Genomic DNA, 25,175 nt, shown 5'->3' with positions numbered 1-25,175 from the left:
TTAAAAAACATTTAAAATGTAACTATAACACCCTCATCACACTAAAGATAAATCATCCAGAGTCAACTTTTAAGATAGATAACCCAGGGGCGCTTGGGTGGCTCAGTCAGTTAAGTGTCCGACTTTGGCTTAGGTCATGATCTTGCAGTTTGTGAGTTCAAGCCCTGCATGGTTCTCTGTACTGGTGGCTCAGAGCCTGGAGCCTGCTTTGGATTCTGTGTCTCCCTCTCTCTGCCCTTCCTCCATGCACTGTGTGTGTGTGTGTGTGTGTGTGTGTGTGTGTGTATGTGTGTGTCAAGAATAAACATTAAAAAAAAAACCCAGATTATTAGTTCTATCATAATTTCACTGCTCTATGTATGAACACAGATAAATATCATCAAGTTATTACCTTCCATTAACTAATCCACATTTTCATAAAATTATATTAATAGTCTGTGCTATTTTACAGGATAAGCCACATCAAAGACTTCATTGAAAAATACCAAGGATCTCAGAGAAGCCCTCCCTTTTCCCTGGCCACAGCTCTTCCTTCCCTCAGATTGCTAGATGAAACACTCACACTGGAAGAAGCAGATTTACAGAATGCTGTGATCATTCAGAGACTCCAAAAAACCGCTGAACCTTTTAGAGAACTTTCATAACATTGATTTTTGATGCACTAAGTGGAAAGTTTGCAGAGAAATGATGGTTGTAAATGAACACTCAAACCAAAATGAGGGAAAGTAGATCTGATTTGCTGGACTTTTGGTTGGAGCGCTATTTAACTCCCTCCTGATAAGAAGATTTTAAATAAGTACAAGTTAGGAATGTAAACTATGACTGGAAACTGTATTCAATGCACTTTTTCCAAAAGCCTACTCAGAAAACACTTATTTTCAAATACCAGTTATTCAACAATAAGATATATTAAATCACTATATCCTGTAGAATCTAAATATGATATAAATTAGCAAATGTATTCACACATCATTCATTCAGATGGTCCCAACCAGCAGTGATTTGTTTCAATGTCAGCTATCTCAGATTTTTTAAATAGCAATACATTAAGAAATTTGTACATGCAAATTCAAAGCACCAATGTAATTATTTTATACCTGGGAAACAGAAGGCTAGAAAGGACTACTTTCACCAAAACTATGCCTGAACCTCAAAGTGTTCTCAGTTTTTATTCTCTAATGGCAAGATATACTCAACTATTAATTTGGCACAGTATCTAAAATATATTTTTACTTAAGAATAAAATTGAGCAGTGTAGTATAATGTCAATACTAATCTGCCTACTCACATTTCTATACTTTCAAGAAGTGTAATCTTTAAAAAATTTCTATCCAGGAATCCAACTTAATCCCTTGTTTTATTTTCTTTTGAAAATTAGGGTTTTGTTTTTAGCTAACATTTTGAGTAAACCTTTCATTTGCTACCACTCATGTAGAATCTGTTCTAACGCCTGTGTTGGCACATTGCTAATATTTTTTAAATGCATCGCATGAACTACGGTTTCCTATTCCATCTATCAGAGTCAACCTGTGTATACGTTAAAGGATTATTTATTTATTTACGTTCTGATGCCACCAAGGGAAACATGTTTATTTTAAACTTCTAACTAAAACTGGTTAGACTTGAATATTTCATTGTCAGATTGAATTCCCTCACCTGAACATAAGTTTAAGAAGCTTATTTTGCAAATTCTCTATTTGAATCTTATTTAAAGTGAAATGTACATTCAATGTGCCAAGAAACTAAGTAGCCATACCTGTCAGCAGTAATGTCCATAGGGCAGTAGTGGGTATCTGCCGGAAAGAACAGTTCTCAAACTTTTTGGTCTCAAGACCTTTTGTTTATGTGTGTTATATATATAACATTGAAAATAAAAAGTTAAAAGATATTTATTCAATAAAATAATAAGCACATGTTAGTATAAATCACATTTTAATGAAAAATGCATTTTCTAAAAAAGATTTCGTGAAAAAAGTGGCATTGTGTTCCATTTTTTGCAACTGTCTTTACGGTCTGAGTTAAAGAAGACAGATGGAACCTCACGTCTGCTTCCACATTCAATCTGTTGTGATATTGCACACCATGTAGCTGCTAGTAAACGCAACTGTATGTTCATGAGAAAATGAAAAAAAACAAATAATGTCTTAGTTTGATTATGAAAATAGTTTTAACTTTGTGGACCTCTTGAAAGAACCATTCTTACAAAGCATTGGTTCACAGTAATTCTCAAACCTTCATGTAAGAATCACTTTGGAAAGCATGTCAAAATGTCTATTCCAGGCACCTACCAGACGCATTCTGATTTATTGTGTCTGGGATGGGTCCCAGATCTCTGCAGGTTTAATTTCATCTGATTCTTAGGTACACAGAAGTACCCGTGTTCAGGAAATCCAACACTGTGCTTCCACCCTAAGAAAGCAAGCCTGCCTGCTTCATTCACTGTGAACAGTGGAAGATTCCACTGAAATGGGACTTCCGGACTTTTAAGTTGTGTCCTTATCTCACACAGTTGGTCCTTAGACTGTTCCCCTCTCACTCTTAACTAATCATGATAGGAACTTAGACTTCATCTTCTCTAAGCAGAGCTGAGATGAGGGTGGAACATTTAAGTGAGATTTTTAATCGAAGCTCAGGAATAACAGAAGGGAAATATACACCTAGCTAGGCGACCTGGTTTATAAAATATGCCTTCTGTTTGAGGTCCATAGTAAGAGTGCTTGCTTTTCTGGCTCCCAGCCTTACAAATGGTGGAGGCCTGTCCTTTTATTAGGAGGGGAGAGAGAGAGCAAAGGAGAGCCTTTTGCTTTTGTCATTTACTCTCAGAAATGAACAGATATATAATAGAAAATACTGTCAGTGATGTTTACAGCTCTGTTAGAGCTCTCTCTCTCTTTGGTGAAACAAAAATAGTGGCGTTTTGACAAAAAATGAAAGGATGGTAAAAATCAGCGAACTGTTCCAAATATAAAATGATTGTTAGTGTATTTTTCAGCCTCTAAGAAAATGTTTCCCTAGACCTATCATGAAGCATTTTATAATTTGATATGCATAATTCTAGTCAATATGCGATTGTGCATTTTTTTCTTTATTATAAAGGGGCTTCTTGTTGGAAATATTTTTCTTGTACCTATAGAAAAGCCTCCTTTGTGGATTTTCCAGTTTATAATTATCCACAAGATACATATGGGGCTTTCTTGTGTGTACATGTAGAATAAACCCCAGTGACAAGTTCCTACAAAGACCCATCATCAGCAGTAACCTTCATTTTTTAACTGTGAAAACTTTCATTAATGTGAATAATATTCTCACAGGTTTTCTAAAATGAGAATCCTCTGATAAAGCTGTCTACCTTAAAGTTTAAAATTGTAAAGTTGTTAATATGTAGAATACACAAAACATACTTTAGAAAATATAGACTGAATTTGGTTTGGCAAGGGAAGGCAGACTTGAAAATCATCAAACACTTCGGGTGTAGGACACAATTTGACCTGTGTAGTTGTTTCAGAACTCGTCAATCAGTTTCTTGAGAATCATTGTTAAGGCTGATACACAGAAGTACATTTCTAGTTTTACGGATTCTGATTTAATGGTTAAATTACTGTGCGTTATGCAGGCTACAAAACTTGTCTTATTTATTTTATATACTTTTCTCATTCAGAGTACTTTTTTCATTGTGTTTGTGTTAAAATGTAGTATGTTTGCATCTATTTCAGTGCCTTATTTTAAAAGCAATCTTTTGCTAATGGTTAAAGAACTGTTGTCTTTAGAATGAAATAATTCATTAAAAGGATCTGTGAAATAATCTACATTTGTCTCATAAAATAGTTACATCTGGATGCATTTGTTATTTTTATTTGGCAAAGACCTTCAGTTTGAGAATCAACGTTTATTAGGTGCCTTCTGTTTGTCAGGTACTTTAATCAGTGTTACTTTCATTCAATACTCAAAAGTGTTAAGATATGGTAGTTTTAATACTCAGAGGTAGGTGTTTTAAAAAACCATTTGTGTCCTGAGTTGAACTAGCATGAAAACTCCTTGGTAGAGTTTACTTCTTTGTTCTTTCTCTAAGTACAAACCATTTAATTAAAAAATTGCTCATCACACTAAATCTTCAAATAGAAGTGGCTAATTGAGTAGACTAATATGTGGCTCTTTGTCATTTGTTTTAAATATTTTTTCACAGGTAATTCATACTCATTGTGGAAAATTAGAAAATGCAGATATGCTGAAATGATCTTTAAATCACCTATTTCACCTTTCAAACATAACCTCTAATAACATTTTGGTGTTCATCCTTTCAGATATTTTTAAGTGACTCAGTGTTTAGTTTTATTTAATTAAAAGGCAGGCTTCTTGGTTATTGTAATCCTGCTGTTTTATCTCTTGAAGTCTAACATATTTGTCTTTAAAAATTTATTTTAGGAACAATAGCTGTTAGGGACAAATGCCTTGTATTTTAATTATATTTCTGGGTAAAAAAAAAAAAGATGCAGGGCTTTTTTTTTTTTTTTAACTTTTCTCTCAAAATTAAAACTGTGGTAGTATGTGCTGCAGAGTACAAATATTGGGAATGAAGAGTTCCCAGGCCTAAAAACGCAAATAAAATGATGTCTGTAAAGATAGATTATTCAAAGAAATTTCAACTTGAGTTTTAGTTTCCAAAGAATTAAATATTTAGCACATGTATCATCTAATTATCCTTCCACTGTTGATAAGGCTGCAATCAAGGAAACAGAAGGTACCCATTTTGTAGGTTAAAGAATTGAGGCATATTTTGCAGTATAAGGAAATAATCACTACTTTGTACACCTGAAACTAGTATACTGTTCTATGTCAGTTATACCTCAAAAAGAATTGAGGCATTGGAAATGGAATGGCTTGCTTTAGACCGGATGGTGCATACTTTAGGATTGTATTTAGCCATGACAGAACACCTAAACTCATAGTAGCTTACGAAATAAAATGTTACTCATTTCCATGCAAAATTTGGATAGAAGCAATTCAGGGCTGGTAGAACCATTTCATGAAAGGTCAGACTCGTGTTGTTTGTCTCCGCATACCATCACTGACCTCCATGTCTCAAGATGACTGTCCTAGCACCAGTCACCACATTTGCATTTCATCCTGTGGGAAGAAGCACACACCTTTCCCTTTAAAAACCAAAGCAAAGCAAACAAACAATTGGGACATTTCTTTATTGGGACATAATCTACCTTACCATTAACCCAATTAAATTGTACAATTCGGTGGCTTTTAGTATAGCCACAGGATCACCACAATCTGATTTTAGAGTGTTTTCATTCTGTCTAGTGTTTTCATTCTAGAAGAAACCCTGTACTCCCTACCCTCAGTTCTACACTCTGTTGATGTACCTGTTCTGGACATTTTGTACACATGGAATCATACAGTATATGGTTTTCGTATCTTTTCACTTAATGTTTCCAAGGTTCATCCATGTCCTTTTTATTGTGGAGTAATAAATAGTCCACTGTATGGATACACCTACCACATTTTATTTATCCATCAGTTAAGGGACATTTGGGTTTTCACTTTTTGGTTATTTTAAATCTTGATATGAATATTTGTGTTCAAATTTTTGTGTGAGCATGTTTTTTTCTAGGATATATACTCGGGAAGAATTGCTGGGGCATATGCTAATTCCATGTTTAACTTTTTGAAGAATTGCCAACATTTTCTATAGCACCTGCACCAGTTTACATGCCCACAAGCAATGTGTGATTTCTCCACATCCTCCCCAGTGCTTGTTATTGTTGGTCTTTTTATTCCTAGCCATCCAGTGCTGTGGGGTCTTGGAGTTTGGGTTTTCCCTAATGACATAAGCATCTTTTCATGTGCTTATTTTTTGTCTATTGAAAAGTACCTCTTGAAATGTTTTGCCCATTTTTAAGTGTTTTATTGTTAAGTTGTAAGTGTTCTTTATATATTCCAGTACCAGCCCTTATGATTTGGGGATATTTCTCCCATTCAGTGGGTTGTCTTTTCACTCGTTGGATTGTTTGCAGCACAGTTGCTCATCTAGATATGGTCCAGCTTGTGGTGTCCTAAGAAACAGCTGTCCAACCCAAGGCTGTGTAGATTTGCTCCTGTTTTCTTCGAGGTGGTGTATACTTTTAGCCTTTACACTTGCGTCCGTGGTGCATTTTTACTGACTTCACACACTGAAGTCAGTGTGTGATGTGACCCCTTCTCTCGTAAGGACTTTTCTGGAACGCTGCTCTCCAGCCATCCACCGGCCAGAACTTAGCTACGTGGCTATACTCTCCCATCTGTGTGAGGCTGGACAGCGTGTGTTTCAGGCATCTTGTATTCAACTTGACCGGTTGGAAGCCTCTCGGCCACAATCTTAGTCTAAACAAGTCCATTCTATAGCTTCGTTTTCCAAATAAATTGACCTGGCGACTTTCACCGCCAGGATTTAGCAGGGGTGTAGCGCGAACCGCCGCTGGCTGTCCGTCTCTCCCTCTCCCTCTCTCTCTCTCTCTCTCTCCACGGGACCTTCCCCGAGGAAAGCGGTCCCGAGGGACTTCCCGGCCGCCCCTCCACCCCACCCCCGCTCCCGCTGCGAATTTGGGCTCAAGGCACTTCGCCTTTGTGGAAACGAAACAGCACTTCGCGGCTTCCCGCCGCCCCGCGCGCCGCCCGCCCCTCGCCGCGCCGCGCCGCGCCCACTCGGCCCCGGGGCCGCCCTCCCCGCGGGGCCCGGGGCGCGGGCCGGCCGATAACGCCGCAGGGCAGCGGCCGCGGGCGGAGCTGCCGCGCGCCATGGCCTCGTCTCCCGGAGCGCCCCGGGCCCCGGCCGTCCAGGCGCCGCCGCCGCCGGAAGCGCGCACCTCGGAGCGCGGCTCGGTGAGCGCGGGGCGAGGGCGAGTGGGGAGCTGGGGCTGCGCGAGGGAGGCGGAGGGAAGGGGCGCGGGGCCCCGGCCCGGGGCTCCAGATTTCCGACCCCCACCTCCCACCCCCTTGGTGGACTCGGACCGCTGAGAGCCGAGAGGCCAGATGCTCGCGAGTCCTGGACAAGTGAAGTAACCCGCTGGGTGCGTCTTAGCCAGGCTGGCGGGACCAGGGCGGGTCTCTGGGCTCCCGATTCCCAATCTAGGGCTTTTGTTCACCACACCCCGGGTCTTCCCAGGGCGCCCCTGTACCCCGGGCAGGTGGGACTTTCAGGTGTGTGTGCGGGGCTGCCCCTCACCCCAGGCTCCTGGCACAGGGTGCAGGCTCAGCCAGCCTCTCAAAACCTGGCACCAGGCTCTCTTGGGCCCTCGCCCCCCAGAGATGACTTCCTGGCAGCCGGCTTCCCAGTGAGGGTAGAGGGCAGGTGGGAAGGCAGGGGTGTCCTCGTCTTTTCTCATCTCCTGCGTGGCCGGGACGGGGCGCCTGCCCGGCCGTGTTGGAGAGGGGTTAGGACCTCTGAGCTCGCCGCTGGACGCACAGGTCCGTTGCTTGCTCCGCGCGCAGTGGTCCGTCGTGGCGCCGCTTCACCTGGTTTCCCTTTGTTGCCTCAGTTCTTCCTCTCAGACGCCTCAGAGCAAAGGGTTTGTGGCCCCTAAGAAAGAAAGTGAGATAAGGAGGCCCCCTGGAGACCCTCATTTCCCAGGGAAGTTCGGGGTGAGATTAATGGCAAGAGGGAAAACTGAAGTGCCAGGCTTACATTCTCTTAACAACCCTCCGAGGTGTATTTTTACCCCGTTTTACACATGAGGAAGTGAAGCCCAGCCACGTTTCAGTACCTTGCCCTAGAAGTGGCAGACAGAATTTGAATCCAAGTTAGTCTAGCACCAAAACCGGTGCTCCGTTAACTGTGAAAGGCTTGTGATTTAAGTGGGTGAAACTGTCATCCTCAAGGTTCCAAGAGAGTTTCAGCTGGAATTTCTCTTTCAAGTGACTTCTATGTGACAGAAGCTTGCTAGGAGTGTTTAGGGGGAAACGAGAGTCCCATGGGGTGAAGTGCGGCTATCAAGTTGGATTCTGCCTGTTAATAAAATTTTCTGGAAGTTGAAATAATGTTCACACCAATGTCAGAAAAGGAGATCACATTTTGCCCTGTGTGTGGTTCTCTTCTGAGAACAGGAAGAGTGTGCAAAGGATATGATAAACCCTTATCTAGCAAGAACTTCCCTTCAGAAGGGCCCATTTGGGGTGTCCCACAAGATACTAAAATGGGTAAAGTCATAGTCCCCTCCACTCCCCCTTATGTCCCAGAGCAAAGGATGAAAAGGAAGGATTCCCAACATCTTTTGGAGAAACAGCCTTTTACATAGTGTCTTCATGGCATTTATTTCTTCAGCATATCTATACTGAGCATATGCCAAATATTGCTCTAGGTACTGGGGACATGGTGGTGAATAAAAAATTATAGTGCATGCTCTCAGAGAGTTTATATTCTTGTGGGGAGAGGCAGGAAATAAATGAGAACATATCAGATAGTATAACAGAGAGAGAGACATGGGTAGTCAGGGAAGGCTTCTCTGAGATGACATTCAGGCTTAGACTTGAATGGCAAGGAGTCAGCTCTGCAAAGACTCAGAGGAAAAGCCTTGTAGACAGAAGGAACAGGAAGTGCAAAGTCCCTGAGGCAGCAATGGGCATGGTCATTTTGAAGAATAGCAAGGAAGCCACCATGGTTGAGGAGAGCTGTTGAAGTGAGGTGGGAATGGGGGGAGGGGCTGACTGTGGATTCCTGTAGGCCCCATGGGAAGGATGCGGAATTTTATTCAAACTGCAATGGCAAGCTGTTGGAGGGTTTTTTTTTTTTTTCAACGTTTATTTATTTTTGGGACAGAGAGAGACAGAGCATGAACGGGGGAGGGGCAGAGAGAGAGGGAGACACAGAATCGGAAACAGGCTCCAGGCTCCGAGCCATCAGCCCAGAGCCTGACGCGGGGCTCGAACTCCCGGACCGCGAGATCGTGACCTGGCTGAAGTCGGACGCTTAACCGACTGCGCCACCCAGGCGCCCCTGTTGGAGGGTTTTTTTTTTTTTTTTTTTTTTTTTTTTCAACGTTTATTTATTTTTGGGACAGAGAGAGACAGAGCATGAACAGGGGAGGGGCAGAGAGAGAGGGAGACACAGAATCGGAAATAGGCTCCAGGCTCTGAGCCATCAGCCCAGAGCCTGACGCGGGGCTCGAACTCACAGACCGCGAGATCGTGACCTGGCTGAAGTCGGACACTTAACCGACTGCGCCACCCAGGCGCCCCTGTTGGAGGGTTTTAAGCAGAGATGAGACACGATCAAATTTATGTTACACGACTGGATAGGGAGTGGACCGTAGGGAACGAGAGCAGAAACAGGGAAGCCATTTAGGAGGCCACTGATCGATTTGGTGGGGGGATTGGGAAAGAGAAATCAAGGGCTCCTAGGTTTGTGGCTTGATCTGCTGAGTGGACATGGAGGCCATTTAATGCAATGAGGACAATAGGGTTAGGAGTTGGGTTGGACAATGGGTGGAAATCAGGAGTTGTGTTTTGACCATGCTTAGCTGAAATGCCGGGTAGGCAACCATGTGGGGCTGAGTAGGCAGTCGAATATTCCAGTCTGGAGTTCACTGGATAGCTTAGGGCTTGTGAGATACGCACACATTTGGAGTCATAAACAATACTTTATCTCAGTGATGGGCTGGGAAACAGTCTCCCCAGGAAAATAAAGAAAGCACCTCTGATATGTAGTGTTTGCTGATATCTGTGGTATAAATTCTCCACAGCTGATTTCAGGCTGCCAGTGGTTCAGTGCTGGCAGAAATCCTGAACATTAAACTCCGCTCCTGGAGCAAATAACACTCGGCTTCATTTGCGCATCAAAACAACTCTTGAAGTTGGCAGGAATGTTCCATTTGACAGACGAGGCTTAGATTCAGTGATCTATTCAAGGTCACACAGGGAGTTGGTGGCAAAGTTGGGGGCCTCCTGACCCCCCCAGTTCCCTCTGCCTTGCTGACTCAAAGTAAAACAGACTGTAGCAGTAAGCACGGAGAGGGAAGTGTAAGGAAGAACTTCCACTGTGGAATCTTTGAGAGGTCATGGTTTAGGACTTTTTTTCCTCCTCTTTGCCTCACTTCCTTTTAAGATGATTTAGGGCAAATCAGGACTGAGAGGTTACTGGAAAAGCCCTCCAGACATAGGGACCTCAGGATGCTTATGGAGGTCAGGAGGGTGTGGGGAACTGTGTGTGTGTGTGTGTGTGTGTGTGTGTGTGTGTGTGTGCGCGCGCGCGCAGATGGGGGGCTTAGCTCCTGCGTCTCTCCCCAGGACAGCAGAGCTGGTCACCTCTCATTCTGTACCAAGGTGTGCTATGGCATTGGGGGGATCCCCAACCAGGTGGCCTCCAGCGCCACTGCCTTTTACCTGCAACTCTTCCTGCTTGATGTGGCACAGGTGAGTGTGGACAGCAGCACAGGGCCCCCCATCTTCCTTGGTACCCACTTCTTCCACCCCTACCTGTACTTCACTTGGCAGATGGCATTTCTGTCCCCAACCTGACAGGAAGTCAAGTGCCTTTGAGGGCAACCTCCTCGAGGATGTTTACTGCAGGCTTTTTGTAGTGAAAAATCGGGAAACAATATGAATGCCCAACAGTACAGAAGTAGTTGTATAATAAGTTGTGCAATATCCACATAATGGACTATTCTGTAGCCATTCAAAAGAATGAGCTAGATCCATACCAGTTGACTTGGAGGGAGTTCCGTAATGACCCTCAAGTGAGAGAAGTTACTTTGAGAGAACAGGATACAAATTGATCCCATTTTACCAAAACAAAGACACGCCCCATGTATGTCGGTACATGAGTATGTGTATGTGACTATATATGGTTAAAATACAAGCATGGAGAAATAAATTACAGAAGGATATCTATAGGCTGTTAATGTTGGCTATAGGAGGGAATGGTGGATGGAGGACAGAGGGGAAGCAGAAAAAAGATTTCTAATGTAGTACCTATGATTTTTTTTAATGACACTGATACGATCTCATTTAGGTAAAATTATAAATTCTGAATGCACATGAATAAATGCCTGAAAAGGTGATCACCAAAATGCTCTGGCAGTTGTCTCAGGATGGGGGGATTTCAGATGAGCTTTGCTCGTATTTTTCTGTACTGTTTGAATGTTTTTATAACGAGTGTGTCATTTATGTAATCAGAAAAACGAATAAAACATTTACATTGTGAAACAAAAAGCCTACCTCTGTCACCCTTCTTGCACTGAGCCACCTCAGATGAGGGCCCCCAAGCCTCTTCCAGAAGTGGCTGGGCATGAGTGATAACGGGAATGTGCCAGTGTGTGCCTGTCAGCTCCTCCCCCGGCCCCTCTCTTCACTAGTGCAGGCGTGCCCTTAGAGCCTTCTGGATTTGTGTCCCTGGAAAGAGACCAAATAGACCTTCACACCACAGTTCTGCCCCCTGCCAGGTCACCAGCACTTTCTCCTGGCAGGTGGGCAGGCCCAGACACCCCTCTCTGACGCTGCGGGGCCTTGGCTATCCCCCCCGACCTGTGCTTTTCAGATCCCTGCTGCCCAGGTGTCACTTGTCCTGTTTGGAGGAAAGGTGTCTGGGGCAGCTGCTGACCCTGTGGCTGGGTTCTTCATCAACAGAAGTAGGAGGACAGGGTCTGGACGACTCATGCCCTGGTGAGCGGCCCCACAGCCCCACAGATCCTGGCTCCCAGCCCCCGTGGAAAGCCAGTGGATGGTTAGAGGACAGGACAGTAATAGGTGCTGGTACCCAAGTAGGTCAGGCTGAGCCATGCAGGAGTTCAGAGATATTCCTAGGGGCTTTCCCTCACCAGGTGGTGCAGGGCTGGACAAAGCCTCCAAGGCTTCCAGGCCGGATCTAGGGGTCTACTTGTGGCCAGGGTGGGCTGGAGGCCTTGGAAGGCCTGGATACAGAGAATGGGCAAGTGGAGGCCCCAAGTGCCCAGAGTTCTGCAGTGAATGGCCCCACGCTGCAGGCTACCGCCACCTCCCCCCGACCACCCTGAGAGCCCCAGCCCAGGGCTCCTCTTGGGGACAGAGGATTTCTGCCCAGAGGGGTGTGGTGGTTCCAGGTTTGCCCTTAGAGTCGCCCTGTCCTGGTGCCCTACCTCGGCTGTGCTTCCACAGGGTGCTGGGCTGTACACCCTTCATCACGACGGCCTACTTCCTCCTGTGGTTCCTGCCCCCCTTCACCAGCTTGCGGGGCCTCTGGTACACCACCTTCTACTCCCTGTTCCAGGCCCTGGCCACGGTAAGCAAGTGGCTCCCCTGCCCGGGGCCTGGACTCCGGGAACCCCAGAGAGGGCCGTTGGCCACTGTGAAGTCTGTGTGGAGGGAAGAGGGTAGGTGTCCTGGAGGGCCCCACTGCCGGCCCCTGCTCACTGCTCCGGCCCTACGCCCCTTCCTCTGGGCTACAGGGGATCAGCCTGGCAGTGCCAGCCTGCTGCCGGGACCGGCTTGGGCCTGGGGGCTGTGGTCCCGGGCCCCCAGAGGCTGCTTCTGGGCCGCGGGGGCCAGCCTGAGCCGGGCCTGGGCGCCCAGTTCTTCCAGGTGCCCTACGCGGCGCTCACCATGCTCCTGACCCCCTGCCCGAAGGAGCGGGACTCGGCCACCGCGTACCGTGAGTGCGGGCGTGGGATCGGGCGGGAGGCCGCCGCCCCCGGGCCCGCCAGCGCCGGTCACCTGGCGCCGCTCTGCCTCAGGGATGACCATGGAGATGGCGGGGACGTTGATGGGGGCCGCCGTCCACGGCCTCATCGTGTCGGGCGCCCACGGGCCGCACAGGTGCGAGGATGCCACGCTCCCCGGACCGGTCGCCGTCTCTCCCGACGCGGTGAGTGCCCACGCCACCCTGTCCTCGCTCGCTTCTCGCTCCCTCCCGCTCCTCCGGCGGGACTCGGTGTCCTGCCTCCCTCTAAAGCAGACCAGCAGGAGGGGAGAGGGATGGAGAGGTCCCACAGGCAGGGAGGGGCAGGGGAGAGGGTCTGACGTCCCTGCAGAGCTTGGGAGGAAGCGTCTCCTGTGGCCTGTCCCACTCAGCCCTGACTAGGTGGCCCCCACCCCCACCCTCACCCCCGGTGTGCAAGGACAAGGGAGACCTGGGAGCAGTCCCCCTTCCTCTCCCTGCAAACCAGATCTCTCTTCAGCAACTAAGGGACATGCATCTATTTTATCCATCAAGTTCAGCGACTTTTCCCTTGAGCAAGTGATACCATTATCCAGCAGAACCCCAGGAGCCATCATTTAGTCCTCTCTCTTCTACCGTTACCCCCGCTCCAGCCCATTACCAACTTCTCTCTGTGTTTGAGGCCGCAGATCTGGAATCAGGTCATGACCTTGCATCCCCAACTGCTCCAGCCTGGCCCACACACCAACATCTCCCCGGTCACCCCAGTATTGCAACAGCTTCCCACACGGGCACCCCAGCCTCCAGCCCTTCCCCCAGCACAGTCAGGTGGCCATTGTAAAGGAGTTCCAGCATGGGTGGCCCTCACCTTCAGGTCCTGGCACAGGTTGCTCCTCCCCGGGTTTGCTTTTCTCTGCATCTTTCTTGTTTGCCAGCTTGTTTAATAAATATGTCAGATTTAGCAAAAAAAATTATACAGCTCTGGTTCTCAAAGTGCGGTCCCTGGACAGCAGCAGCAGCAGCACCTGGAAACTTGTTAGAAAGGCAAATCTTGGGCCCCACCCCGATTTACAATTTTTGGGAGGAGGCCAGCAGTCCATATTTGAACAAGCCCTCCAGGGGATTCTGCCCCCCACCCGGGCTTGAGAATCAATGGGAGGAGAATAGTAGCACATCTTGGCCCAGCGCCCACTGAAGAGACATGACGATGAAGTCCCATGTTTCCATCCCCAGACCCATCTGCAGGGCCAGCTACGAAATTTGCCTTTTACAGTGCAAAATGAAAACAGGGGGCTCCAGAGACAGCAGGGAAGTCAGTCTGTCCTTCCCATGGCCCACCGCCCTAACCGAGGGATTGTTTGGGTCCAGGTGCATGAGGGGCCCCACCAAGTTGCCCTCAGGCTCATCATGACACTGCCAGCTGAGGGTCAGAGGTGGTGGCCTTGCCCCTCCCAGACTGACTCCACCCACATGCATGTTCACCCTCCACTCAGGCCTCCACAGGCCCCCTCCCCAAAGGTACCAGGTCACTCTCTGGGTGCGGATGACAGGGGCCTTGGGTTGGCCTGGCCTAAAGTGCAAAGGAATGGGAAGCAGGAGGCTGAGACCCCACCCCCAGGAGGTGGAGCCTCATGTGAGCCAAAGCACAAAGCTTCAGGTACGTCAAGTCACGCTGTACCATCCCATCAGACTTCACTCACAAAACACAAATTCATAGATAAAATGATCAAGCATTTCAAGACGGTGACAGCAGAGCATTAACGCCTACCCCAGCACCGTCCTGAATGTGGGGTCCTGTGCAACTGTGCTGAGCCCACCCAAGCCTGCCTCCTTCTTTCTTCCCTTCCCCAGAGGCTACCTTTTCCTGTAGCAGGTGACTGTTACATATATTTTATTACTTGTATATCTTCCCCTGGGTGACAGGGAGCACCGTTTCTGTTGTTGACATTTGTCTGTCTGTGTCATTGTGAGTCACACTATATTGTAACTGTTGGCTCATGAGTCTGTCTTCCACACTCGAAGCAGGAGTCACTTATTCACCACTGTAACCTCCGGGTCTAGCTTGCAGAAGTCCCAGCAATAAATCTGTGCCTTAAAAAATGAGAGAGAAGGAGAGAGGAAGGGCTCAGACCCTTGGTGGCATGGATGCCCTCTTATTCATACAGGAGCCACAGGCGCAGCAGGACCATTCTGGGCCCTGAGATCTCCATCTCCTGCTGTGGTGATTGGGAGGAGGGGCACCCAGCATCCTTGGGCTTGGGCTGAGGGTCCCTCTGCCCCCATCGGGGTGTCCCCTCTTCCGTAGGTGGGAGACATCACCTCCACCCCAGTTCTGTCCTGTCCCATAGACTCGTCTCTACTCCATTGCCTCCGCTGTGGTTGCTGTGACCTACCCTGTGTGCAGTAGTTTGCTCTGCCTAGGGGTGAAGGAGCGACCAGGTAAGGGAGTGCAGAGTGTGGGAAGCAGAAGCAGGGACAGGACTCCTCTGGGGCGTGGGTTTTGGTTTTGAACTCTGCCAAGCCCAAGTGTCACTTTCCTGTGTCGCAGCCTCCTCCGTCCCAGCCTCAGGCCCAGGCCCGAGCTTCCTGGCTGGGCTGGTGCTCACTGTCCGGCACCCACCTTACCTGAAGCTGGTCATCTCCTTCCTGTTCATCTCAGCAGCCATTCAGGTACCTCTGGCCTTGGCTCTAGCCATACTGCCCTGTGTATGTTCGGCTTCGGTCTCCCGGCTCCACCAACCAGAGTTGGGCTTTAATAGGGAGAAATGGTGGCTGGCACGGGGCCTAGGGAGTTTGGTGCAAGGAGGAGAGAGACCTGGACAGAGCTTGTGGGGCTGGGAGGGTCAGGCCCCCGATGCTAGGAAGCTGACAGAATCTTCGTGGTGAGGTCCACTAGCCAGGCAAGAGTGAGGAGGGACTAGGAATGGTTATTCATCCCTGTGTCAGGGCTAAGTGTCCCCTGTGGGGGAGGGGATTGAATGATGGCAGCAGCAACCCGTATTCGAGGTCCCAAAGAAGAGGCCAGACTTGAGACCTAGGCCTTGCCCTTGACTTCTGAGTTCCTGCCATTCCCCATGCAAGCCTACTTCCTGTTGGTCTCCTCAGGTGGAGCAGAGCTACCTGGTCCTGTTCTGTACACATGCCTCCCGGCTACATGATCATGTCCAGGGCGTGGTGCTAACCATCCTGGTGAGTGGTCCTGAGGTGGCAGAGGCAAGGTCAGTCAGGGGCCTAGGTTGGGGAACTATGTGGTCCTTGACAAGACATGGCATAGCCGGAATTCTGGTCAACATTCTGGACTCTGCTGTGATCTTAGTCACCTGTGCTCCAGCAGAGGGTGGGATTGGGTCTGGGGTCATAAAGTTCATAGCCACTCGTTCCAATCTGGGGGCAAAGTGGCGTTCGAGCATCCCACCTAAAAGCCAGGGCTTCTGGAACCTGGGTGGGTAAAGACATTGGCAGCACGGCCCAGACTGGGATGATTCTGTCTGTTCACAGGTCTCAGCTGTGCTGAGCACGCCGCTGTGGGAATGGGTTCTACAGCGATTTGGGAAGAAGACATCGGCCTTTGGGATCTGTGTGAGTGAGGCAGGAAGCAAGGGCCGAGGTGCCTTCAGGGAAGGTGGTGGGGTCAGGGAAGTGGCCTTGGAGCCTTGGCCTCCTGGGAGCTGGCAGGGCTGATCTGTATTTGTCTTCAATCCCTAGCAAAGGACCAGGTGCAGGGTCATTAGTAAAGACGGGTGAATGTGGGACTGAAAGAGCAAGTCCGGGGCAGGTGGAGGGATCAGCTAGTGTATCTATCTCCCCAGGTGATGGTGCCTTTTGCAATCCTGTTGGCTGCTGTGCCCACAGCACCTGTGGCATATGTGGTGGCCTTTGTATCTGGCATGAGCATTTCTGTGTCCTTGCTGCTACCCTGGTAGGCTGGGTGAGGGGGAGGGGTGGGAGCATCATGTCCTTCCTCATGGGTATGTCCTCTTTCACATCCACCTGTTGTCCCAGGCCCCCTGTGCCCACCCTGTGCTGGGTAGGGCCTCCCACCTGCAGGAGACGGAGGCCACCAGCTCAGTCGCTGGAGCTCTCCTGAAAGAGCACCAGACAGCAGGAACGGTGGGCAGCTGTGTTGGGGGGAGGGAGGAAACGCAAGCACACATATTGCCTGGCTCCCTGTGGGCCACTCCTGGTCCTGGGCAGCAGGAACCCAAGGATGGATCCGATTTGGTCTCTGTCCCCGGAAAGCTCTCGGGTTGATGGCTACCAAGGGGACAAAAGGGGTAATTCTGCAGCCCCTTCCCCCAGGTCCATGCTTCCAGATGTGGTGGATGACTTCCAGCTGCAGCACCAGCATGGCCCAGGCCTGGAGACCATCTTCTACTCATCCTATGTCTTCTTCTCCAAGCTTTCTGGCGCAGGCGCCCTGGGCATCTCCACTCTCAGTCTGGAGTGAGTCCCAGGGCTGGACTGTACTAGAGGCACAAAAGACTAACTCCCACTGGAGTGGGAGGAAGAGGGCAGAGTTCTCCACCCTAATGGGCCAGGGGACACCCATGAGTCAGGGACCCAAGGTCTGCTTTTTAGAGAGTGTAGGGGAGCCACCTGCCTCAGGTTGCCCTGTGCACATGACTGAGAGGGGTCTTTCTTGGGGGCTGTACCCCACCTTCTTAGTTTTGTCTGAGCTCCTCCCTGGCCAGCCCATTCTCTCAACTCTCCCTTCCGCCATGATCAGGCTGATCTGGCCAGGAAGTGAATCCAAATTTCAGGGTAGTGTGGGGGTGGGGACCCCTCCTGCAGGGAGCCGGGCTCCGTGAGATCTGAGCTGGATGCGTGGGATGCTGTGTCTCCAGGTTTGCGGGGTATGAGGCAGGAGCCTGCAAGCAGGCGGAGCAGGTGGTGGTGACCCTCAAGGTCCTCATCGGCGCCGTGCCCACCTGCATGATCCTCACCGGTCTGTGCATCCTCATGGTCAGCCCCACTCCAAAGGTGCCCAGCCAGAACTCCTCCCGCCGGCTGAGCCTTCAGAGGTGGGCACCCCATGCACACGGGTACACACGGCAGGGAAGCACAAACATCCACTGGTGTGAGGTTGACCGGTCGGCAGGTGCCCCGAGACACGTACACGGTTGAGCACTCCTGCTTCTGCAGACTCTGCACTTAGCTTTGGTGCTGCCATCTTCTCCTGGATTTTCTTCAGCTGCTTTGCTCATCCCTTCTCAGTCTCCCTCCCTCGATTACCTGTCGGAGGGTGGTGTGGAAGGGCTCCCTTCTCGGCCCCTGCCCCCCTCACCTCATCCACTTGCTTGATCTCAAGCACCTCTTGTGCCCGGTGACTCCTAAAGCTGCCCCTCCCCCCCCCCCCGGACTTCCTTCAAGTTCCGGAACCACATGGCGGGCTCTGATTTGCACATCTCCTCCTGATGTCCCACCAGCGTGGAGTCAGTTTTGATGAGCCCCGAACTGCCGAACTCATCTTCTTCCCCCATTAGGCTCCTCCTCCTGTGATGGCACCATCCTCTAGCCTGGGAGCTGAAAGCTGGGTTGTCTTCTACTCTTTCCCCCACAGGTTGTGCTGAGCCACTCCCTGAGCCTCGTCCTTCCCACTTCCGAGCACTGATCCCTCCGCACAGGGATGAGATACCCACTGGCTGGCCTTCCCAGTGGACTGTGGGGGATCTGGACGGCTAGGGCTGTGTTTTATTCACTTCTGTGTACCAAGCCCAGCACAGGGGCCAAGGCCAAGCTGGTGCTGCAGCGTCAACACGTCTGGCCCAGTGGCTTTCACGAGCACGTGGCCGCATTTTTGGAGACGCTCACACACTCAGAACTTTGAGCACGTGTGCATACAGAGGACTGACTGTACAGGATTGGCAGGAAGTGGCATTGTCATCCATCCCTCATTCTCAGCATGGACGGCTCAGACTTGGGCTGAGTAACACTAAGATCACATGTCACACTCGGAGTGACATGCACATGGGGAACTGCTGGGGGGACTTGGGGAAACAAGGGCTGTAGCTTTTCCCAAGGGGCTGTGAAGGGGAGGAGTTGCTAGGACGGCAGGGACCCGCCACTTCCATCGGGCGTAGGGTCTATGGCAGGACAGAGTCCCCTTCCACCCTCATCTTTCTCTTTGGCCCCTTTTCCTTTTACAGGCGGACCAGCTACACCCTTGCTTGAAGTCTGAGCTTGCGTGGGCTGGAACAGCAGGAGCCAGCATCTTCTGGGCTCGACGTTCCTCTTTCTTCTCGGCCCCTTAGCATACTTACTTCGAAGGTTACATGCGACCCATCTTTTCCCCTGGGATATGGAGTCTTCAGTGACATCTCCTGAAGGGACCAGCCTGGTCTCCAGTTCCCTCAGCTGTCATTTCTTGCCTGTTGACCACAGACCAGGTCAGATAGGCCTGTGCCCCTGACCACCCAGCTCCAGGTAACCTTGACCTGGAAAGCATCCCAATAGCAGCTATTCCTGGAAAAAGGAAGCCCACAACCTGCTCACCCAACAGGACAGACACACAGACCTCTTGTTCCTCCTAATACTCCAGTAGACATCGGAGAGAGAGGCTGACAGACATCGCACGAATGGGCAGAGTGGGGACAGATGGACATGCTGGGGATGTCACGAAAAGAGACACAGACAGATGCACTGAGGCCAACAGACCCCAGAGGGAGCACATGGGGACAGCGGTGGGGTGAGGAGACTGAGCAGGCCACCAGAGGCGTTTCTCAAGCCTTTCTCTTTTGTTCAGATAACACTGTTTCTGGAAATGGACACAGGCTGATATGGAGCCATCAAAGATCAATCATTTTTATGAACAAAAGTTCTTTTTGTGGAAATATTTTTTTGAAATGGTATCTTATAAAAAGCACAGGGACCACAGTTTTCTAAAGGCCATATCTTTGAGGAAGAAAGATCCACTGAGGTTTATTTTTTCAAAAAAAAAAAATTAAAAGGTTTATCTTCTATTGATTCTGTAAAATATGACTGTGGCCAGCCCTCTTCATCCCACCTCCTGGGAAACCACTGCCCAAGGAGGGAAGGGGGAGGGTGCCTGACGTCACTGCCCCTGGCTGTGTGTCCTCAGCCGTGTATCCCTGATTCTGCATTTCCTCAGGCCAGAGATGCCACGTGGGACATGGGTTCCGCCTTTGCTTTGGAGGAGATAAAAAGTTGAGACTCTAGAGTAGTCAGGGTAGCAGGCCACAGTGGCTTGTGTGGGCTGGGGATGGGCGGGGGGGGGGGCTGCAGAGGTGTTGGGGAACCCATGGGGGTTCTGATGCCCCAGCAACTCCTTGAAAAGCCCAGACACCTAAAGAGGTGACCAGGAGGTGCAGACTTGCCCCCTGCATTTCTCCCCAGCCCCCTGCTCTGTCCCCTCCATGGGGTCAGCTTTCCCAAGCCCACCGAGCAGGGGTAGGCCCCCTTCCACTTCCTCTTTAGAGCTTTGACTGCCTCTTAGGTTCCAGAGTCACCCCTAACACTGCCGGAGCTCAGACTCACATTCAGGGATGGTCTGCCCCTCAAAGCATGAAACGCCTTGCTTCTTCCACAAACGTTGTGGCCTGAGAAGGAACCTGACCTCAGAGTGAGAGTACACAGTGCGACCTGGTCTATATGATGCCTGAACTCTCTGCCCTTGCTTGTGACACTGACATGGGTAGGTGATCATTGAGGTCACAGGGCGTCAGGGAAAGAGCTGGGTTCAGCTCCTCTTCGTTGGCCATCTGCCTAAGGGGCTGCCAGGAAGCTCTGCTCACCCCTGGCTGCACGAGGAGACACACACACGCACAACCAGTTTCTCAACAATGGAAAATCACTGGCTGTGGGAAACAGTACCTGCTAAGACAGAAGGCAAGGTAAAATTTCTCCCATGTTATCATGCCGTGCTTTGGAAAGATGGGCAATTCAGGTAGGATCAGAAGCTTGTGCCGAATTCTGTTACCTGTTTCCCAGGAGTGCAGCCTCAAGCAGAACTGTACTGTCCAAATACAGCTGTAGGGGGCCACCTCTGGGGTCAGGGGTTAGATGACCAGGGGCTGCCCAAAATGTATTATTCCATTTCTCCCTCACAGCAGTGCTACGAAGTGGGTACTATTATTCTCATTCTCAGGTGAGGAAACAGGCTGGGATTAAGTAACTTGCCTAAGGTCAGTTGGTGGCAAAAATGGCCTTGAACCTAAGTGGGCCTGACTCTAAAGCTTGTGGAGACAGCCAGTGCTGGAAACATTTGTTGGAGGAACAGCTGATGGCCAGACTTTGGTACCAGGAGGACCTCTCCTCCTCTGAAACCAAATGCCAGCATCCCCACCTCGGACTCTATGCTCCGATCCCACGGTATTATCTGTACTCATCAAGAATTATCATTCCTGACTCAACCCGTTATTCCTACTCTGGATCCTTTGACTCACATTTGCCCACAGGGCCTCCCTTTGTGTCCCTGTCCCTCTTCTGACACCCACCCTCAGAGCCAGTCCTCCTGTTTCAGAGAAAGAGGATGTCTGCTCACCACTAAGGCCCAGCCCTGGGCCTATTGCTGACAAAGAGTAGGCATCTCACTCACCCCTTCCCTCTCTGCTACCTTTTCCAAACCCACTTAAATCCAAGAGATCATGCCACTCACTTGCTCAAGACCCACAAGACCGGGGGCTGCTCAAATATCACTTCTGGGACAGAGAGACCTTTCCTGCGCTCCTGCTCTCCCCTAGTGACCGTTCCTGCATTCCAGCACTAAGCTCTCCCTGCTTTGCCTGTGCTTAGTAGACCTACCTCTATGTACAATTGTGTATTTATCAATTGCTTACTTATTGCTGGCCGCCCCCACTAAAACGTTAAACGTCACAAGGCCAAACGTCATGAGGACGTTGGCTCTTCCTGCTGGATCCTCAGTGCCTGGAAGTAAATGTTCAATATGCATAAATGTCTACTGAATGAACAAGTGAATGTTTATATCAGCTTTATCCTGAAACAGACAAAAATCACCTTTCCTCGTTCCCTTAGCTTCCACCTGTCCAAACAATCTGCTTCGCTCTTCTCCCCCAGCTCCCCGCCACCGTAGTGTTGTCCCCTTGTCCCCACCTGCCATTCCCCCCTCAACTCCTTAAACCTGGACTCTGCCTTCCTTTGGAGACCATGCAGCTCAGCACTGTCAAAGGTCAACTCCAGCATCAGAGAAAAGGAAATGGGGGTTCGTATTGTTTACTTGTGTGACTCATCAACTTCTGTAACAAACCTGAGCCTGTTTCCTTTTTGAAAGGAATGTGTTCGCCATTACCTCTGGATGGCCATGAGGATTAAGTGTGAGATCATATCTGACCAGGGAAACCCTCAGTGACTGGTAGCCATTAAATGCTGGCCACTCGGGGCGCCTGGGTGGCGCAGTCGGTTAAGCGTCCGACTTCAGCCAGGTCACGATCTCGTGGTCCGTGAGTTTGAGCCCCGCGTCAGGCTCTGGGCTGATGGCTCAGAGCCTGGAGCCTGTTTCCAATTCAGTGTCTCACTCTCTCTCTGCCCCTCCCCCGTTCATGCTCTGTCTCTCTCTGTCCCAAACAATAAAATAAATAAACGTTGAAAAAAAAAAAATTTTAAATGCTGGCCACTCATTTTCAAAACTCCATCCTCCCTTGGCTTACATGACGCACCTTCCCCCTTAGCCTCCACCATCTCTGGCCCTTCATTTTCTGTCTTTTCCTTTGCTTCTTCTTCCTTTGATGCTCTGTAGGTGTCTCAGGCTTCCCAGGGCCATGTGATCTCACTCACAAACACCTTTATTTTTATTTATTCTTTGAGAGAAAAGAGAGAGCACAAGCAGGGGAGGGTACAGTGGGCAGAGGAAGAGAGAGAATTTTAAGCAGGCTCTACGCCCAGTGCTGAGCCCTACATGGGGCTTGATCTTGTGACCATGAGATCATGACCTGAGCCGAAAGCAACAGTCAGAAGCTTAACCGACTGAGCCAGCCAGATGCCCCTCAATCACTATCACCGTTACACCTCTCTATTTTAACCCTGAGCTCTGCTGAACTTCAGAAGCCTATCTGAGTGTTCTTCAGGCAGTTAAAACATCCTCAAGCGGAACTCATCACCTCCCACGCTTGTTCCACCTCCTGCATTTTTGGTAAATTATGTCAGCATCTATCAGGTCACCAAAACCAAAAACTTGGGGTCTTCTTAGTTTTCTTTCTTCCCCATTCGCGCTGCTGCGCCCTTCCTGTGCACACGGAGTGTGGATGAAGCAATGGGAGGAAAGGGTTGCAGCTTGTATGTTATCAAATGGCAGAAGTTATTTGAAATTGGATAGAAAGTTGTAGCCCCAGAAATGGATGGGTTTGGCTCATAACACACACGGTGACACAGCTGCTTGTGAGATGTTTGAGGTGTGTATGTGTGTGCATTTGCATACTCCTATGGGACTTCTTCGTTCTGCTGGGTATTTTTCTGTGTCTCTTAAGGACAAAACTGGTGCAGAAGCAAGGAAATTCAGGTTATGCTCAAATTGTTCTTTAATATAGCAATTGTGTTGGAACAAATTTGTGTTTTCAAAACAAGCATTATAGAAGAACTGAGTGTATACGTGTGTGAGTGTAAACAACAGAAATCCTAAATGATCTCATAAATATTCAAGGAATGAAATACATATTATAAAGCATTCACACACACATATACACCCAAACCACGAGATTCAAATGATTTTACCAAGTGCTATCAAACTTTTTATCAAGGATCATTTCATAGCTTATGAAAACTTTTCCAGGGAATAGAAAAAGGGCAAACTCTACAACTCATTGTATCAGGCCAGAATAAGTTTAATACCAAAACCAAAGACAAGAAAAGTAAAAATGAAAGGAAATTTACAGGCTAACCTTAGAGGATTAAAAGAGCATAGAACATAGAAGCAAGAATCTGAAACAAAATACTAGTAAACTAAGGGGCTCCTAGGTGGCTCAGTCAGTTAAGTGTCCAACTTCGGCTCTGGTCATGATCTCATAGTTTGTGGGTTCAAGCCCTGCACTGGGCGCTGTGTTGTCAGCTTGGAGCCTGGAGCCTGCTTCAGATTGTGCCTCCCTCTCTCTCTGCCCCTCCTCACTCATGCTCTGTCTCTCAAGAATAAATATTAAAAATAATAATAGTAATAAAAAAAAAGAAAAATCTGTCCAGTGAAATTTACCACATTAAGAAAGGAGGAAAAAAATTATGATCTCAATAGATACAGAATCATTTAATAAAAAGCTAATATTCATTCATGATAAAAGTACTAAGCAAACCAAGAAGAAAAGGACATTTTTTTTGAAGTTTATTTTGAGAGACAGAGAGAGCCTACGCACACACAGGCCAGCGTGGGGGACAGGGGTGCACAGAGAGGGGTAGAGAGAGAGAGAGAATCCCAGGCAGGGTCTGCACTACCACCCCAGAGCCTGATGCAGGCAGGGCTTGAACTCATAAACCATGAGATCATGACCTGAGCCGAAATCAAGAGTCAGATGCTTAACCTACTGAGCCACCCAGGCACCACAAGTAGAGATTTTTAAACCTGAGTAAGGCTATCTACCAAAAACCTATAGCAAACATTCTTAATGGTGAAATATGTCACCTAGTGGTAAAATGTTAATGATGAAATAGTCCCTTTAAAATCAGGAATAAGGGAAGGATTACTCACTATCAATGCTTCTGTTCAACACTTCATCAGGGGATCTAGCTAGTGCAGTAAGATAACAGTATAATAATTAGAAAGGAAGAAACAAAATTGTCATTATTTATAAATGATATGATTACCTACTTAGAAAACCCAAAAGGACCTACAGATACATTATTAGAATAAGAGAGCACAGCAAGGTAGTTGGACATAAAATTAACAAAATTACATTTTTATATTCCAGCAACAGTAATAGAACATAATTTTTAAACAGTAGCAACAAAAATTTATAATGTACCTAAGAAATAAATGAACAAGATGTGGAAAGACTTGCTCTTGGCCATGATGGAGTAGTAAAGACCAGATCCAGCCTCTCAGTTGAAGCGATTAAAAACGACTGGTCTGCATATATGAAATAAGTTTTCAAGACTTATTCAAGTTTCAAGGCAATGAAGGAGGAATCTCTGAGAGATGGGAAACAAATGAGGTGATCTTAGGGATTGCCTTGAGGGTTCCCAGATGACCGTGTAGAGCACCATTTGGAGCCCAGAGGACTCTGAGCTGAGAAGGTGAGTTTGGGGAGACCAAAGTGGCTAGAGTTTGCAGGACAGAGTATTGTAGAGGAGTAAGCTACACAGAGAGAAAGAGGATTCCCCTCAAGTACCCAACAGGATGTTGATTAAAGAAATAAATGTGAAAGTTGCAGAAGACTATACGCAATATAATGCCGTTGTATAAAGCTCCAAAACAAGGGGAAATACAGACTATTGTTTAGGGCAATGTGTACATGTGGTTGTGGTGAAAAAGACAAGGAATGAGGAAATGATAATTACAACAATCAAGACATTAGTTACCTCTGGGGTGGAACTGTCTCTACGGAGAAGGATCCAGAATGGTTTCTAGTAATGTTCTGGTTCTTACATTAGGTGGTGGGTGGTTCATTTT

The 25,175-nt window shown here is 48.4% G+C and overlaps 2 protein-coding genes across 5 annotated transcripts in view; both read left to right on the top strand.

Annotated features, from left to right (window-relative positions):
• Positions 1–1,731, top strand: part of UBXN2A (UBX domain protein 2A) — a 45,468-nt gene extending 43,737 nt beyond the window's left edge. For both annotated transcript variants that reach the window (XM_047069747.1, XM_047069748.1), the window contains exon 7: positions 452–1,731. In XM_047069747.1, coding sequence (XP_046925703.1) covers positions 452–644 — 193 coding nt within the window. In that variant the 3' untranslated portion in view covers positions 645–1,731. The remainder of the gene's footprint in view (positions 1–451) is intronic.
• A 4,975-nt stretch (positions 1,732–6,706) lies between these two features.
• MFSD2B (MFSD2 lysolipid transporter B, sphingolipid) lies at positions 6,707–19,583 on the top strand. Of its 3 annotated transcripts, XM_047069746.1 has the most exons (14): positions 6,707–6,867; positions 10,267–10,392; positions 11,516–11,640; positions 12,112–12,235; positions 12,526–12,604; positions 12,687–12,817; positions 14,959–15,049; positions 15,159–15,280; positions 15,716–15,799; positions 16,109–16,189; positions 16,420–16,529; positions 16,910–17,053; positions 17,455–17,631; positions 18,757–19,583. In XM_047069746.1, the coding sequence occupies exons 1-14, from the start codon at positions 6,784–6,786 to the stop codon at positions 18,779–18,781; spliced, it is 1,503 nt and encodes a 500-aa protein (XP_046925702.1). In that variant the 5' UTR covers positions 6,707–6,783; the 3' UTR covers positions 18,782–19,583. The 3 variants fall into 3 exon arrangements, with proteins under 3 accessions (XP_046925702.1, XP_046925700.1, XP_046925701.1); XM_047069744.1 differs by lacking the exon at positions 6,707–6,867 and having other exon boundaries at positions 9,168–10,392; XM_047069745.1 differs by lacking the exons at positions 6,707–6,867; positions 18,757–19,583 and adding an exon at positions 18,171–18,732 and having other exon boundaries at positions 9,168–10,392.
• The last annotated feature ends 5,592 nt before the right edge of the window (positions 19,584–25,175 follow it).

This window comes from Lynx rufus, unplaced genomic scaffold (genome assembly GCF_022079265.1).
Source record: "Lynx rufus isolate CCGP_SWC_20201006 ecotype Redwood Valley unplaced genomic scaffold, mLynRuf1.p SCAF_8, whole genome shotgun sequence".
Lineage (NCBI taxonomy): Eukaryota > Metazoa > Chordata > Mammalia > Carnivora > Felidae > Lynx > Lynx rufus.
The sequence above is the reverse complement of the archived record's forward strand: the minus strand, read 5'-3'. Positions and strand labels throughout refer to the sequence as shown.